This window comes from Dermochelys coriacea, chromosome 11 (assembly GCF_009764565.3).
Source record: "Dermochelys coriacea isolate rDerCor1 chromosome 11, rDerCor1.pri.v4, whole genome shotgun sequence".
In the NCBI taxonomy this organism is placed as follows: Eukaryota; Metazoa; Chordata; order Testudines; family Dermochelyidae; genus Dermochelys; species Dermochelys coriacea.
Window position 1 is genome coordinate 67264897 of NC_050078.2, and position 18811 is coordinate 67283707.

The window sequence follows — 18811 nt, forward strand, 5'->3', positions numbered from 1 at the left end:
TGACAGAGCCAGAAGAGTACCCAGAAGTCACCTACTACAGGACAGCCCAACAAAGAAAACAACAGAACGCCACTAGCCATCACCTTCAGCCCCCAACTAAAACCTCTCCAACGCATCATCAAGGATCTACAACCTATCCTGATGGACGACCCATCACTCTCACAGATCTTGGGAGACAGGCCAGTCCTTGCTTACAGACAGCCCCCCAATCTGAAGCAAATACTCACCAGCAACCACACACCACACAACAGAACCACTAACCCAGGAACCTATCCTTGCAACAAAGCCTGTTGCCAACTCTGTCCACATATCTATTCAGGGGATACCATCATAGGGCCTAATCACATCAGCCACACTATCAGAGGCTCCTTCACCTGCACATCTACCAATGTGATATATGCCATCATGTGCCTGCAATGCCCCTCGGCCATGTAGATTGATCAAACTGGACAGTCTCTATGTAAAGGAATAAATGGACACAAATCAGATGTCAAGAACTATAACATTCAAAAACCAGTTGGAGAACACTTCAATCTCTTTGGTCACTCGATTTCAGACCTAAAAGTTGCAATTCTTCAAGAAAAAAACTTCAAAAACAGACTCCAAGGAGAGACTGCTGAATTGGAATTAATTTGCAAACTGGATACAATTAACTTAGGCTTGAAAGAGACTGGGAGTGGATGGGTCATTACACAAAGTAAAACTATTTTCCCTTGTTTATTGCCCCCCTCACCCCACCCCCCACTGTTCTTCAGATGTTCTTGTCAACTGCTGGAAATGGCCCACCTTGATTATCACTACAAAAGGTTTTTCCCCCCTGCTCTCCTGCTGGTAATAGCTCACCTTAAGTGATCACTCTCATTACAATGTGTATGGTAACACCCATTGTTTCATGTTCTCTATGTATATAAATCTCCCCACTGTATTTTCCACTGACTGCATCCAATGAATTGAGTTGTAGCTCACGAAAGCTTATGCTCAAATAAATTTGTTAGTCTCTAAGGTGGCACAAGTACTCCTTTTCTTTTTGCTAGATTCGCATTAACGCTACTGAATTTTATCCTGGGCCTGGCTTGGATAACTGAATTGGGCAGTTAAATTCTGTGGAAAAAGACCACATATGTATTGCTGGGCATTGTTTTGTTTGTTTGTTTTAAAAAATAAGATGATGGAGTTTATCTCTTCACACTCCCTCTCCCTACCCCCCTTTCAATTACTCCTAAAGTCTCCTCATAATCATTACAGCTGGAATTTTCAAAGGCACCTGAGGGAATAGGTCTCAACTCCTACTGAAATTCAGTTGGAGCTAGGCATATACAGTAGCTCCATTAGGCTCCCTGGAAAATCCCGGTGTACATCTCTCCATGGTATACATGATTCACCTCTCTTTTCCTCTTGGTTTTCAGGAAAGGATTGGTGTGCAAACATTTCCCAATTAAATTAGCTGAGAATACTAGAGTTCAATAGCATTCTGATCATGCCCCCTCATTTCCCTCCTCCTCTCTACCCCCCCCCCACACCTCGGGCCTGGTATGTACCATATGTTGAGTTTCTGGGGAGCAAGGGGTGATATAGGAATAAACTATGCCATCTCTGTGCCAGCTAAGGACTCCTTTTTGCTTTAGGAATTCTCAGTTGGCAAGGTCTGTCCCATTTCTGGTTCCTCAGTGTCACTGGAGCAGCTCAAAGAGGCAGAAGCCAGTGAAAGAATCTGTTCCTAAAGTCAGTGTAATACATAAATTACAATCAGATACTACCATGCTAGACATTACTTAAACACAACAGAATGTGTCAGAAACGTGGAGAACTATGGCTTTCCTTAGTATTACTAGAACTACAGTGCAGTACCTCCTATCGTTACAAGAGCTGGAATTTGGCAACTAGCCACAAATAAAAGAGATGTTCATTTCTCCCATGAGCTCTAAAAGCTTTTATTGGTTAGTTTAAGGAGACATTTACTCTCTTTATAGTTTGAACTTTTTCCGGTAGTTAACAATGTGGTGAAACCCTTTGTAAAGATAAAATTAATTTATTGAAAACACATTTGGGTCGTTGTGGAACAAAGAATCAGTGTATTTATAGATCTAACAGGCAATCTAACAGATGTTTGGATATCAATCAACTGGTCTAGAGGAAAGGGGTAAAATGTTCTTCCTTTGTAAGTGCCATTCAGATGGAAATGAGAAAATAAAAGCATTTCTAACATCACGTGATGTGGAATTCTACTAGGAAATGTTAGGAGTAAAAATCCCTGAATAAAGGGGTTATAATGTATAACTATTAAAGGCTCTAGACACAAGCTGAAAGAGGGTATGTTTTGAAATTTCACTGCTGGTCTTTTGGAAAACAAGTAGTGTAGCACACATCTGATTCATCTTTATTAAACACGACAGTAAAAATTCCTTTGCTATCCTACCAGACTCTTGCAAAAGCCTTCAGGCCAATGGATCATGGCAAAAACAATTTGCAAATTGCAAAACTGGAAAGAAAAACAGCATTGCTTTGAAAATGGAAGCAGATGAAGGCAGTGAGAAATATTTCATTTGTCTGCATTACAGACTTTGTTCTCATCTTCTGCTGGCTGGTTGAACAACAAAACTCTCTGCCTCTCAATCCAGTACTGATTCAAGTCAATGTGCAGCAATAGTGAAGGTGCAGACTAGACATTAATGACCTGAAGTAGGTCATGGTGGATAAAAGATAGCTAGAGGAATATGTAAAGCGTTCCATTTAAAGTGAAATACACACACTTTGGTTTTCATCACTTGCATCACACAGAAAATATACCATTTTTGCCAGCACACCTTTGCTTTTTTTTGGTCCCAAACAAAGGGCATAATTTAAAAATGGATAATTAAAAAAACAAAAAAAAATATAGGTTTGGAAGCCATAAACTGGCTCTGAAATTTCTTACATAGGTTTGAAAGTGACAGAACATACACATCCTAAAATTTAATCACATTTACATGGCCATCATTGGCACAAAATAAGTGTAGCAAAGCTGTCAGTTCTAAAGGAAACATTCTTTCTTTGAAATGGTTCCCCAGATTCCATAATTGAGGGTCACTCATTACTCAGACTGAAGGGAGCAGGACATGCCTCATTTGAATGGATTAAAACACCTACTTTAATATTCACACCCACACACCCCTCAGTAGTCTGTTTTACTGACTTGACATTAGATCACAGATTCAGAGAGATGAATTCACTCGTCTACACTTCTTAAAATAAAAGGATCTGATAGTCGGTTGTTTGTTTTAAGGTCTTGAAAAACGACAGCATACTAGCAACTATCATCTGTAGCATAGTTCCACAGCCTGAATTCTGCATACTTCCAAATTAGTGTTTGCAGTGTTGTTGTAACCATGTTGGTCCCAGGATATTGGCAAGACTAGGTGGGTGAGGTAATATCTTTTACTGGTCCGACTTCTGTTGGTGAAAGAGACAAGCGTTCAAGCCTGGTCCCACACCTGAAGAACAGCTCTATGTAAACTCAAAAGCATGTCTCTTTCAGCAACAGAAGTCGGGCCAATAAAAGATATTACCTCATCCACCTTGTCTCTCACATATTTCATTACTCATTTTGAGACATAAATTTAGGATCTGATCTAACAGACATTGACATTAATGAGAGTGTTTCCATTGATTTCAATGTGCATTGGATCATGCACTTGGACATTTAAGTAAGTATCTAGACAATAAATCCATCTTCTGAATTCAAAGTTAAGCTTACAATTCTTCCAGTTAAATCAAACAATGAATAGTTGGATGTGCTTTTTCCCTATTGTGCTAACAATATCAAGCAGCTTTACTTAAAATATGTATACTGAGACCACAGCTGATGTACACAACTGGCATGATGTCATTACTTACCAATAATCGTTCCAGTACAAAGCATTTACCATATTATTAAGATTTTGTTTATTCCATTCTCATTTTAAAATACAATATTGTAAATAATTAAAAAACACAATTAAGGCCCCAGTCATGCAAATCACTTTAACTTTAACCATGTGTGTAGTTCTGTTAAAGCTGTTTAGGTTAAGCATGTGCTAAAATGCTTTGCTCATTTGAGGCCAAAGGGCTCGATCCAAAGCTTAGTGAAGTCAATGAAGTTAAGATTTTCAGACGTGCCTGGTGATTTGGGGCACCTCAGTTTTTGGTGCACAGTCTGAGATTCTTTAAGAAGCCCTCATTTTCAAAGAGTCTTAAGTTGGGCCTTTAAAAACTGAGGCACCCATGATCATCAGGCATGTCTGAAAATCTGGACCTCTTCCCATTCACTGCATTGGGCTTTGGAACAAATATTAACGGATATTGCCATTTAAGATTTGGCTAGCATTTCTAGTTCTATGTTTTTCATACCACTCTCCCTTGAGTATAAACAACTCCCTTGAGTATAAACAATCAACAACTAGAAAATAGAAAAGGAGAACTTGTGGCACCTTAGAGACTAACAAATTTATTTGAGCATAAGCTTTCGTGAGCTACAGCACACTTCATCGGATGCATTCAGTGGAAAATGCAGTATATAAATCTCCCCATTGTATTTTCCACTGAATGCATCCGATGAAGTGAGCTGTAGCTCACGAAAGCTTATGCTCAAATAAATTTGTTAGTCTCTAAGGTGCCACAAGTACTCCTTTTCTTTTTGCAGATACAGACTGACACGGCTGCTACTCTGAAACTAGAAAATAAGGAGTTTCATGTTGAGTAGGTAACCTGGAGGCATGGAAACATTTTAAAAAAAAACCATTCAGCTCCTCTGAGCTTCATCATATTAATCTTCTGGTATCATTGTAAGGAAATGTTCAAGACAAACCAAGGAGAACCAACTAGAATGTTTTATGAGGTGAAGTTGGTTGAAAGGAAAAACTCCTAGTCAGGTTCTAGACCCTGAGAGCCTGAAGGCTAAACTAACCAGTTTGAATTGAAAATAAATACAATGAAAAAAAAATTATAGGACATGAATGGGATATAACAAAGGGGAACACAGAGGCCTAACTTAAACTCAAACATATGTAGATTCTTCCTACATAAATTTGGCTTGGTCATCATGGATGCATTTTAGACCAAACCTGATGTAAGGAGAGACTGAATTTCTCAACTTCCAGTGCCATTTTTGAATGCTAAATTAACAATGAAGTGGTTACAGCTGGTCAACAATTTTTGAGATTTTTCTTTGGTAGAAAAATAGTTTTGTCTATGTTGCGATGTTTTATGAACACAGTTCAATTTTGAGGAAACTTAAATTAAAAAAAAAGCTTTTTTCACTTAGTTGTAATTCAATTTTTTTTCATTTTGACTTTCAAAAACCAAAACTAAATGAAGAAAAGGAGGACTTGTGGCACCTTAGAGACTAACAAATTTATTTGAGCATAAACTTTCGTGAGCTACAGCTCACTTCATCACTCAAATAAATTTGTTAGTCTCTAAGGTGCTACTCCTTTTCTTTTTGAAGATACAGACTAACACGGCTGCTACTCTGAAAACTAAATGGGAATCTCAATTAAATGAAATGTTTTGTTTTGTTTAGTTGTGAATTTTTGTTGACAAAAAATTTGAAATTGAAAAAAAAAAGTCATACAGAATAGCTCTGGGGATTTTTCAACCAATTCTATTAATGGCATAGCTAACTTTTCTTTCAACTGTAAAGCAATCGAAAAGCTGAGTTGTATATCCTATAAATTATGACACACTTTACACACTCTAATTCATATTTCTAACCCAGCTGGTTAGTACAACTCTCCTATGGTAACTGGGGAAGGATCCTGAGGTACAAGATGGAAAGATGGAGGATGTTACCTAGCATGCTGTGGTAAGGTGGACTGGCGTGTCCATGGATAGTAAATGCAGTCATGACTAGTGGGGCCTCTACACCTGCAGGCAATTACAGAACAGAAAATGTCATTTGCCATTCACAGGGACATGCACACACGCGCCCTTGCCCACACATGGAGTATGGGAGGGGGACAGTGGGAGCAAGCACTCAGCAAGTACCTATCCATTAGGCCGATGCAGTCCTCAATACGGGGGCCTATGCACCTGCAGAAAATCCAAATTGAAAAACAGGGAGAGAAAGAGAGAAAAATCCGTTATTTACAGACAGAAAAAACAGGAGTCCCACCCCCACTGCCATGTTCCAAACTGTTAATTATAATTCTTGAAAGACACCCAAGGCATCATGAAATTACAGCTTGTGACACAAAGTACAGACAGCAGAGAACAATAACAGCACCAGCAGCATAAGGTTGGACCAATCTTCGCTCGAACAATACTTGAGGCAGGTTTCACCTGCTTACGTGGGATGCCTAACAATACAGTTGCCTTTTTGTCAGTTGTTTAAAGTATCAAACCAGTGATTACTGCACACAGGCAGTTCATTTGCATGGCTCAAGATCTACAGGAGCTTGGTGGAGAACTATTTTCCTTAATTAATGTTGTTCATACTGTACTCACTCATAGACAGGGTCATGGCAGAAATATTTTGAGCCCTGTCATCCCCTCATCTCAGGGCAGCTGAAAAGCAGAAGTGGGCAAGGCATAAGGGGGGGGGGGGGGGGGGGGGGGGGGGGGGGATGGAACTTGTCTTTGTCACCCAGTCTTCTTCCATGAAGCCCCTTAGCTGGGATCAAGCCGTGGTAGCAGAGGAAGCTTGCCACTTTCCAGAGCATCATCTCACATCAAATCCATGGGGCTCCATCTGCAATGTTTTCCACAGCGTGGCATCTCCTTCTGCAGCCCCAAACGGAGGGTGAGCTTCAAGAGCAGCAACTAGTAAAGGAGCCTTAAGTATCATGGCATTACCAGAGCTATGCCGCCAAGGGCTTTGGGCAACCAGTAACAGGCACGGAGCCTCTGTGAATCCTGGGCAATCGACTAATTTTGGAAGACCTAACAGCCTTCAGCGAAGCAGATGCTGAGTGAGGATTTAAGTCCCAATCCTGCAAACCACTCCTCGTGGGCAAGACTCCTGTGCTCACACGGAGCCCCACTGAAGTCAGTGAGGATCTGCCTCCATCGAGCTGCTTATGGGATAGGGGACCTTTTGGAGTTCCCTATCCCCACAGCAGGAGCAGTCTATGATGCGGATGGCAGGATACTTAAATGGAAAGTCAATTGTGGCATGAAGACAGTGGCCAAGATTTTCAGAAAATAGGTGCCTACAAAGTTAAGCTCCTTCTTCAATATTTAGGCATTCAAACAAGCAGACTGAGTTTCAGAAGTGCTGAACACCCACCAACGCTGCTAGGTCCTTGGGATTCATGAATAGCAAACCATGCATTTAGGTCTTTAAATAAGGGCCAAGGAGCTGGGATTTTCCAAGGAGCTTAAGGGAAGCAACTCTCTGAAAACCCCAGCCTTTCAGAGATTCATAGATTCATAGATACTAAGGTCAGAAGGGGACCATTCTGATCATCTAGTCCGACCTCTTGCAGAACGCAGGCTACAGAATCTCACCCACCCTCTCCTGCGAAAAACCTCTCACCTATGTCTGAACTATTGAAGTCCTCAAATCATGGTTTAAAGACTTCAAGGAGCAGAGAATCCTCCATCAAGTGACCCGTGCCCCATGCTACAGAGGAAGGCGAAAAACCTCCAGGGTCTCTTCCAATCTTCCCTGGAGGAAAATTCCTTCCCGACCCCAAATATGGTGATCAGCTAAACCCTGAGCATGTGGGCAAGATTCACCAGCCAGATATCCAGATACTTTCATTTCTGTTCTGACAGAAGGAGACCTGAGACAGATTTGAGGGAGTTTAAATAGGCTCCCATGGGGTCTTCTCTCCGCTTCGCGATCACTTGCCACTTATGAGCTCTTACTTCCTTTAAAATAAAATATTTAAATATCAATCTGCCTTTAAAAAATAAATTCACTGATTTCACTGAAGTCCAGTGTCCCTGCCCTTTTTTTCTCGGGAGGAGCGGTATAACACTGCACCTCAGTTCTTGTTTGCTTACTGACATTTTTATTTTTGCATAAATGCTCTGACAGGCAAACAAAAACAGATTGCAAAGGTTGCCTTAATAATGAACTCAAGCAGAATTCTGTACATGAAGTGGATACACTTAATGGCCAGGTAGCTAAACAGCGTGCATCGTGGCAGGCTTGGGTTTAAATACAATTCATAGTGTAAAGTACAGAGAACTCTGACAGGCACTTTTGAAATTTCAGCTGTCTTGGGCTTCAAGGGTTTATATTCTATCCAGCCTCAGGCACATCTGTAACATTTCTTCTTCCCCATATGGCATGCTCAGCAGTTCCCCCCCAAAAATGGTAATGCTCAGTAATGAAGGAGGCAGAAAAGTTGTTCAGAGCACCCATTCTCCAGCATGTCAAAAGCTGCTGAGGTCAGACCCTTGCTATATGTAAAAAGAAGGCCTTCTTCAAATTAGAGTCCTGAAAGCCCATTATCAGTTCAGATAACTGGCGGCCTACTGTAAAAAAGAGCCTGTTGTCTTAGAGTCATTTTACCTCTCTGTTGCATTTAATCTCTCAAGCTTTTGAAGAATAAGACCTAAACCTGGGGAAACTGTTCTCAAGGCCGTTTGGACTTCTCCTGCAGTCTAAACATCAATTTTGAGTTAAACATATAACATCTTTATACCATTGTTCTCTCAATCTCAAAGAGAAGTCCCTCTAGGGGCAGCTTCCGCCACTCTTACTGACACTGAGTAGTATTTACACCTCAGCTGGGCTCATTAATTTCAAGATAACCACACAAGGAGTAAGGCAGTACTCAAAGAGAGCAAGGGTGGCAGAACCTGGTGTTTATTTCGTAATTTTGCGAAGAACCATCCCCATTTTCATTCTGAAATCACCAGTCACTTTTATTCTGGAAATAACTGCCTTGGTTGCAGTGTTTCCAGATTGGTTTTAAGATGTACAGACCATGTATGACAATAGCAATACATTTCATATGGTACTGATTCGGCCCCAGATTTTCCCTCTCCTGGGAATACTGGGGATCTGGATGTGATTTCATTTCCAGTGTCTCCCTGTAAATGAATTGGTTAGTCAGCACATATACCTGTTCAGATGTGTAGTGATTTATAACAGTCCATACACAATAGGTAAAGAAATAGATACATTTGGTAGCCAGTACAGGATTTTAGATAACTGTCCTCTGAAAAGAAATGAGCAGGTTAATAACACGTAAAAGTAAAAACAACAGCTGTCCTTTCTTGAAGTGATCCTTTCCCCTTAGTTCCCTCAGTAACATAGAGATACAATTTTCCTTAGAGTAGTGGAGGCAAGGTTCTTCCCAGTCAGAATCCATGAAACGTCCTTAGTTTTCCAGTCAAATGGCACACAATTCTAATGACATCTGTACATGATTTCTCTAAGGTCTCTAAGGTGCCACAAGGACTCCTCATTGTTTTTGCTGATACAAACTAACATGGCTACCACTCCGAAACCTATCCTGAGGCGGAGACTTTTAAAAATGATTATGTTTTATTTCCATGGAAGCGTTCTGGTTTGGATCACTGGGTGGGAGAACCTGCCATGAACTCCCATAAACTAAAGGAGATAGCTGTCTTGTGCGCCTCAGATCTGCTCCAAATTGGCATTCGATACTTGTTGACAAATACGCTGGAAGTTTCTAAATGAGGTTGCTGTTGCATACAGTAAGCCACTTCTAGGCAGTTCTCTTGCTCAGTATAAGACAATTAAAAGGGCTGGCTGCTTTTATGATCACTAACAGTATTTGCAATTATACCTGTTCAGATGGGGTAATAAACCCCTGCTCTGGTGTGCAAACTGATCACCTGCAGGTACCAAGGAGCAGTTTCGTCCAAGTGCATTATGAGAAGGGGTGGGGTGCGACATTTGCCTTTCTCTGTAGGCCAATGGGATTGACCATTGCTGGCAGCAGGATGCAAGACTTGATAGCTAACGGTCCGGTTTGACAAATATCCTGACCCTAAAAGAGCAGCACTGCTGGAATGAGTTCGCACTGTATATGATTGGTGCTCTGCAGCGGCAGAATACTCGTTGGTAGATATTTTAGCTGTACTGCTGGTGTCAATTTTGTTCCCACCATCGATCTAGCACAGACGCTAGCTGACACACTAGATGGAGTATAATTATGATTTTGCTGAACCAGTTCACTTGTGGGCCAAATATCTGGAGAGGCATGCCATCACTGTTCCCTTTTTTTCTTCTTGAAGATTTCTGCTCCAGGAGTAAAATTTAAATACTCATTTCTACAGGAAGGCAGTGAAGCTGGAGAATTCTAAATTAGAAGGGGGCGGGGAAGACAAATTGATTCCTTTTCTCTCCCCGGGCACACTCAATGAGAGCCTGACAATGTTGGCAAGAAGACGGACGATGTATAAAAATCAGACATCTGGGGCACTCATTATGACCATCGCAGTTTAACGTAACTGCAGAGCAATACAAGTACATTTGAGATGATATAAGGATGTTTTTAGAAGTACTAGAAAGGAACATTTGAGGTTAACCAGATTATAATAATTTTTTTTAAATAAAAGGGCCTTGCATAGATGTTTTCCAGACTCTTAATTTAAATCTGGATGTGTCTGATCAGTGGTTTCAAGGAATGTTCCCCCTTTTATAAGAAGGGGATGAGGATCTCACTAGAACTAGCATTCGACTGGCCAAAGCTAAACTACCTGCTCTAGAGGCCAACCATATCTCTGTGTGCATGTTACTCAGGGAGCATAGAGGAAAACTTTTTGGCACCATCACTACGGGTGTCTGCCATTCACCCGCAGACTGGCATATCCTGGCAATGTGACATATTCATTCGTCTAATGAGTCCCAGCAGCACGGATGCTGTGGATGAGGGGAAAGCCGAAGGTTAAAGTGTCAAACGAAAACACAAAAGACCCAATGCACGAGGAGCTGTGGCTCCATTCAGCCAGGAGCTGCCAGTGAACATTATCAATACAAAGTCCAGCTGCTTAGGGCCCTGCAAAATCCCAATGGCTTGCTTCTTTCTAGTTGTTTAAGAACCTGAAGGTTGCACAGGGGTAATTTCCCTTTTCCCCTACCCCCATATTCTCCTGTACCAGCCATGATGGGGAAAACAGGGGCACATTGGCTCAATACGCCTTGCTCTGAACAACTGGTGGGGGGATTGGAAGGTTCATTGGCTATGCCTCTCCATTTCCAGGGGCTGATTAGCTGGCAGGGTATACTCATAGACATTAAGGTCAGAAGGGACCATTATGATCATCTAGTCTGACCTCCTGCACAATGCAGGCCACCGAATCTCACCCACCCACTTCTGCAGTAAACCTCTCACCTATGTCTGAGCTATTGAAGTCCTCAAATCATGGTTTAAAGATTTCAGTACAGAAGGGACTGAGCTGAGTTTACCTTCTTCTGCCCCTGAAGAAGGGGGAAGCAGAGGCAAAAGTGTGAATTTCTAGTCTGCTCTCCGGTCAATGCAGCTCCATTTGACCCCGTGCTCAGGGCAGACTGTAAATGTAGAATCTAGACATAGAAGTAGTTGATCTGAATGACACTTCCATAGTCCATTAACGCCATCATCAGAAACCCTGCTCCTGAGGTAAGTTTCTCTCTATTTTTTTTTTTTAGTGTTTCTTCCTATCCCCTTCTCCTACATTTTTTTTAATTGCATAACTCTGATTTAAAAGGGCTGAGAGGAAGACGAATCTGCAACAGATCCTGGCTGGGTCTCTGCGATCTCGCTTTCATTTCCCTAATGGCTTTATTGTAATTAGATTTGCAAAAACAGCAAAAGGTCTCATTTTGAATGGCAACAGCTGTTGACATCAACATTATATTGAATAATTTACTGGTTTAATTTTAGCTGCAAAACAATAAAATCCTCCTGTGGAGGATTACTTCACTGGATGAAGTGTTCTTGCTCTTCCTCTGCCTTGGACATAACCTATTGTCTCCTCATAAGAATATTTTTAACTCAAGTGCAAAATGATAAGTGCTTATTTCTCTAGAGTTACTTGGGTACAGGATTTCTTAATGCTCATGCCACTTTCTGAAGCCTTGCTCTGGCTAGTAAAAATTCACATCTCTTAAAAAGTGCTGACCTGGGGCCCGTTTTGAGAGGACTGCCATTAGAAAATGACTTGGTTCTTGATCCATACACACCAGGAGCAGTCTTTGAAGTCAAGTCCTCTGGCACTGGCTGCTTTGTTTCTGCAATACCTGATGTCAGATGGTCTTTCAGATGGCCCAGAAGCCTCATCTGGATACGGACACTTACCTGACAGACAAAATGGCCTAAGCTTTCAAAAGCAACCAGTGATTTTGGGGGGTCAACTTGAGAAACCTTAAAGGGATCTGATTCCAAAATTAATGAGCCCTCTGTCAATCGAGTTCCTTTCAGGTGCCTCTAGTTGGGCACCTAAACACTGGGGCACCCAAAAATCACTAGTTGCTTTTGAAAATGTAGAGCACTGCATCAGGTACCAGGTGCCATCAGCAGATAGGGCAATTGATGGGGACAGGAGAAACACAGGAGGAGGAACAAGAAATTCAGCTGAATGACAATGGAAAGGGATGTTCTCAAAGGTGACAACAGAGTGGGGGGAAAGAATGCATTTAAAAGGACTGTAATCCAATTTGTGAAATCAACTTTACTGCTGACTGTTGTAGATGAATCCTTATGGATAGTTTTGGACACTGCCTCTCTTCTGAATGTGAGAACTTTTTTTAATTGATTCGTTATAACCGAGAGCCACCACCATTAGAAAAATACTTCCCACTCTTCTCTCCTGGGGCCCATCTCGGGTGAGGAGAAGGTGGGAGAAGTATTGCTGACCACAGGAATGACACAATGAGGCAGGGGACTATAGAATGTTTGATTACCTATTACTGTTTTTAATAATAGATACTTTGAATTGTCCCCATTTTGCCTCTGCCACTTCCAACTGCTGGTCTCTTGGCTCAGCTCACAAGAGGGTGTGTTGGTGAAAAGGCCACGTCAGCATTTGCACTTGAATCAGGCCAGGCTATGGCACAGGAAAGGCAAATGCCCTCTAGCATCAACTTTCTATAAGGTGAAAGTGGAAGCCACAGCTGCCTCCCCTCTCCACTGCTTTTGTGTCTCAGCAGGAAGGATGATGTGGGGACTTGGGAGATCCAAGTTCAGTTCCCAGCTCTGGTGCAACCTTGCCGTGTGGTCCTAGACAAGTTACTTAATCTTCCTTTGCCGCAGTTCCAATCTGTGAATTAGTAATGGCTCGCTGGCACGAATCCATTCATGCTGAGATGTGATGATGGTCACCGTGAGAAAAGCCTCTACACAAATAAATATTCAATATGGTGTCTGTGTACTTGCCTGCTTTCATGTACGCATATTAGAAATGCTTTCCATACCAGAGCTTGTTATTGGGAGGGCCAAGAGCACTGCTGCAAGAACCAATTCTGATAAATTTGGAAGTGCAGTGCTAATTAGTCTACTAATCAGCTGCAAACCTTAATGACTGGATTCTGGATCCTAAAACCAAAGTTGATGTCATAGCTATGTATGCACAGACTTCCAGGAACAATAAACACTTTTCCTGGCCAAGCAGTAACCGAACAAAACCATTACCTCACATAAACGTTAAATAGCCACACTTGCTATTTGCAGAACTCCAGCTTACCCTTGTGTGCAGTTTGGATGACAAGGGTGACACTCACGGTCCTCATCAGCGTATTTGAAAATGAAGCTGTTTGCCCCCTGTAAGCCATCAGGGCACTTTTCCACACAGTTGGGGCCATCCTTAAAATGGAAACATTTGGCGCAGTGGTCTGGTCCCTGGGGAGCATGAGAGAAACGCAGCGTATTAGATTTACTCTACCATTTATTACCATGCAAGAGCTACTGACAATATGCTGGATGCTGTACACTCAAAGATAGAGGGGTACATTTCCCTCATAGCAAACAGGGATTTCGCCATGTGACTATGCTGAAAATGTACTACATAGAGAGTACTATCAGAGTGCTGCTTCTGGAGTGTTCCTATTCTGGAGTATTCCTATACCTGGAATTTTCCTATACCGCTGCTCAATATGAAATGAAGCTACGAAGTGGTCCTGATGGCACCTTGATGGGATCATTTGTGTCACAGGCTTATCTCCACACTGTATTTTGCCTGTGATTTCTGGTCCCAGCAATAGCATGCAGTCACGTCTCCCTCCAGGAACTGGGGATTTCATTTTCATTATTACACATGGAGACCTAAAGTTACAAACTGTAAATCAAGTCTTCTGAAGTATAAAGAAATAAAGTTTCCTGGTCTTGATGACAAGCCTCATCCAAAACCAATGGAGTCGGGAATTATGCATAGTGCTACCAGCTGTCACTAAAGAACTTCTGTATGACGCAGAACCCAAGTGCCTTGTCAGTGGCCTGCTATAAATCCAAATATACTACACTGGTAGAAAACTTAGGACATTAATTTCCCGAATGGGTGAACTGCAGAGATTATAATAAAACAGATCGTGATCATCTATATAGCACACTCTGTAATCAGTGAGTCACAAAAATAAATAATTGAACCAAGTTCTCTCAGCCAATCTGTAACCACAAAAAGCCCAAAATATAAGCTCTTCCCAGATATTGGGGGAGCGATTGTATGTATTCAAGTGCCCAAGCAGTTCCTGCCTTTTATTCAGACTATGCACAAAGGGCAAAAATATATGGTTCACTTTACTTTCCCCACTACCAAAAAGCCTTTTTGGTGAGGCTCATCATCCTTTAAAGTGCTGCCAACAACATTTCATACAGCTATAAGGATGGACATGAGGAATTCTTTGTCCAGTCGAGTAATCTGTGTTGGCAGAATGCAATTGCTTAAGACAGAATTTTTCGAGGAGACTGCAGGCATGGAAGGGAAAAGAATTCAACTCAACATAGGAGGGGGAAAAAACCTCAACAGTGATTAAAGAAGGTTCTGTGGGTGTGTCAAATTTATTTGGCTTGTCACTATTTACTGCTGATGTATTTGAAATGGTCGTGAGTGATGATGGCAAAAGTCCCATAGGACAATAACATATGTTTATAAAAATGCCTACACTAGCGCAGCCTTACTAACCAGGTTACAGCTACAAAGTATTTATGGTTTTCAGAGTAGCAGCCGTGTTAGTCTGTATTTGCAAAAAGAAAAGGAGGACTTGTGGCACCTTACAGACTAACAAATTTACATTAGCTTTGGTGAGCTACAGCTCACTTCATCTGATGAAATGACCTGTAGCTCACAAAAGGTTGTGTTCAAATAAATTTGTTAGTCTCTAAGGTGCCACAAGTATTCCTTTCCTTTTAAAGTATTTATGTTGTGCTTACCGGCCCATAGCATGTGATCATGTTATCTTCCATCTTCTCACACTGGGGATCACACTCCACACACACAGAACCATTCGCAAACTCTCGAAATTCCCTGCGGAAACATTAGTCAGACTGGTGAGTGGTTAATGAAAATCAAACGGAAACGGATCTGAATTTAATGGACTAGATCTTCAGCTGGGGTAAATCAACATAGCTTCATTAACTTCAGTGGGACTATGCTGACTTACATTTGATGAGGACCAAACCCAACACCTGCATGATCATTTGTTTAGACCCTTTGGCGGGTTGTGTCCGTATTAAGAAATAAGAACACCATCACAATCACGGGGCGGGGGTGTGGGATTGAACTGCAGCCAGCTGATTTCCACAGCGTGCCCCCGCCCGCCCCCAAGCTCCCAAGCAGCGAAGTTGCAGTAGCAACACAGGCTGTACAAACCCTCCCAGGACCCTACGAATGGACTCCCGCGACTAGCCGGTGCACTTTCCCAGTGACTGTTATTTGAGCTTGATAGATAAAAGCTGGTTCGGCTATGTCTGCACATGCTGCCGTCACACTGCTGATCTTGGTGCAGACATGCAGTGTGCATGAAACAGCTACAAACAATGAAGTGGTGAAGCTTGTTGACTTCAGCAGAGCCACTTCCAGTTGTCACGGCCGAGGATGTGGCCCTCTTCGTTACTTTATCAACCTAAATCTGACGGGTTGTAACTGCTCTCTTGGTGCCAGTAGGGTCTATTATGGCAACCCAGTTAAATAAGTATAAAAAGGAATCCATGGGAAACTTTCATTGAAGAGAATGTAGCATGGACTCTGAAGCTGCTTTAACTTTGAAGCAGAGACATTTCATGCTGAGTCACTGCCCATGTGGAAGGGCACAACCCTAGTAGCCTGTCTCCACTGGAGCTGCCTACAGGGGAGATTGAGGGCCCTGGAGCCACTGCAAAAGCATAGGACTTGCACCCAGACAGTTCAGGTCTCCACTGAAGGCCCCCAAAAGTTGCAGAGATCCTGGAAGTTTTGGGCAACTGTATCCTTGCCCGTTGTGCAAGGGGCAAACACCATTTCCTTATCAACACGAACATGAATACCCTGGCTTAAAGGATAGCTCCTACTCAGGTCATGTGAACAGGACATGGTACTTACTAATGTATAAACAAACATGTCTGGATTGTGGCTGCAGTGTAAATTGCAGTCGGCTTTACCCTGGCCTAAATGGCAGCACAATCTGGCCTCACAACTTCATCTTCCTTGACTTGAATGCATGTAAAATTTGAGCTATAGTGTAACTTTGACAGTTTTTTGCATGTCATTTCCTTGCTTTGAGAAAGAAAGAAAGAATTTTGCAATAGTTTAGTGTGTTTACAGGAAGTTCATTCAATTGTCTCTTTATGATAATCACATAAACTGGTATCCAAGGAACAAAAAAGAACAGAAAGAAGCCATATAGTGCTTTTATTTTTAATTAACACCTCTTGGGGTGCAAAAATATTAAAATCAATTAGGATTTGTTGATCTTATTATAAAGAAATGTTGGGCAACATGTTGTGTCATCATCTGGGAAATGAGATTCCACCCTCCAACCTTTTTGTTTGTCTTTCTGTACGTATTTCATACGTAACAGAAAAATAAAGCTTAAAGGTGCTGTCAAAAGACGCAGCTATGTCTCCATGATCTGTAGGACCCCATCTTCCCAGTGAAGGTCTATACAAACATCTAGAAATTCCATATTGTGGGAGTTATAGAGCAGGAGGGAGAAAGGCAAAGAAATCAAACTCCAAAATTTAGCAAGAAACAATAGTGAGGGCATATGAGAGTTTTAAATCCTGCATTACCAAAGCTTAACTCTAAAAACGCCTGCAGTTAGCTCTGCCAAAGTCCTTGGCTTGGGGATAAGAAAGAAGAACATCATTACTAAGGAAGGACAACTGTGAAGCATGAACAGACTATGGCTCCATGAATGTATATACTCAATTTTATCGCTTGTAACATAACTATTGTTGTTCCAGAGGGAAACATAAAGAGAAGGGAATTGAGAATGTTTGAAGTGAAAATAAAAATGTATCCTGAAGTACTATCACAGCTGGAATACCATATGAACCCATCTGCTTATACTTCCATCTCAAGGCCAGATTCCGAGTACTTACACCGAGTAAACAGCACCTTACTCCACGGAATATTTCTGTTGAAATCAACGGAACTATTGATGGAATTAGGTGTTACTCAATGTAAGAACATCAGAATCTGTCCCTGTAATTCCTGAACTGTCAACATAATCAATACCCTTTGGGGAACAAACAAGCAAGGGTGATGTCTTACCCATCATAAAGGTTACAAGACTCTATACAGGTCCTTCCTCTGCTGAAGCGTTTGCAGGACAGACACTGGTCTGGCCCTGGCCCCCAACAGCCATCACTTGAGCACAAGTTGTTACACACCATTCCCTCTGCAGCTGAAAACAGAGAGAGGAATGAAGATATTTTTAGTGTCATTATCTATTAGATTGAGAGTATTACTTTCTAACACACCAGAAGGGAAGTCCTTCTCCCAGCGTCCAGACACAAAGAAGCTACTACCCACAGAACAGCCTCTTCCCCTTCCTGCCTCAGAGCAGGGAGGGATTCAGTGGTCTCCACAGCACAGCCCATGCATGGGATGCAGAAAGACTGGAGTGATCAGGCATTAACTTCCTAGACACCCATTGTAAATGTTTGCATGGTTTCCCCTTTCCCATTTCTTGCCAATGAACCATCATGGTGGATCTCATGGGCATTTGCCAGCAGGGGAAGATTTAGCAGAACAGTTACATTGACTGGTCCTGTCGATTTGGGGGGGGGGGTTACATGCATAGGAGGGAAAGGGTGATATCCCCTCTCCTATAAAGCCTTTAGGCTGGGATTTGCAGAAGCATTCAATGTTTGTCTAACTTAATTTTAAGTCAAGTAGGATTGACTTCTATTAGTGTAGGGTTAGGCCAATGCTGGACTCTTCTGAGAAATGCTTGCTTGAATTGGGGGTTAACAGGGATTTATTTTTCAGGGGCCTTTATCCAAAATTAAATCCCTGCAGGGTGTCGTAAGAAATCCATCACACAACATATGTTCTGAAAACAGCAATGAAATAACTTAATTAGACCTGACCGAGCTTAGAGCAATGCAAGCAGTTTTACTCATTTTATTATTGTTTACCATGTTTATTATGAGTACCTGTGGCACCTTAGAGACTAACAAATTTATTTGAGCATAAGCTTTCGTGAACTACAGCTCACTTCATCGGATGCATTTGGTGGAAAATACAGTGGGGAGATTTATATACACACACAGAGAACATGAAACAATGGGTTTTATCATACACACTGCTGCTACTCTGAAACATGTTTACTATGGTAGCTCCCAGGGACCAGTTGAAAACAGGGCTCCATTGAATTAAGCACTATACAGTTGTAAAATCAGAGATAGCCCCAGCCCCAAAGAGCTTACAGTCTAAGCAGAGAAGACAAAGGATAGGGACAGGGGATTAACATACA

At 41.8% G+C, this 18811-nt stretch overlaps 1 protein-coding gene across 6 annotated transcripts in view; it reads right to left on the reverse strand.

Annotated features, from left to right (window-relative positions):
• The window catches only part of ERBB4 (erb-b2 receptor tyrosine kinase 4), a 1003508-nt gene that overhangs the window by 198970 nt on the left and 785727 nt on the right, over positions 1–18811 (reverse strand). For 2 of the 6 annotated variants that reach the window (XM_043505695.1, XM_038422006.2), the window contains exons 13-17: positions 17605–17737; positions 15285–15378; positions 13603–13757; positions 6001–6045; positions 5806–5880 (exon numbers count right to left, since the gene is read on the reverse strand). In XM_043505695.1, coding sequence (XP_043361630.1) covers positions 5806–5880; positions 6001–6045; positions 13603–13757; positions 15285–15378; positions 17605–17737 — 502 coding nt within the window. The remainder of the gene's footprint in view (positions 1–5805; positions 5881–6000; positions 6046–13602; positions 13758–15284; positions 15379–17604; positions 17738–18811) is intronic. The other 4 variants (XM_038422011.2, XM_038422009.2, XM_038422010.2 and 1 more) reach the window with 2 other exon arrangements.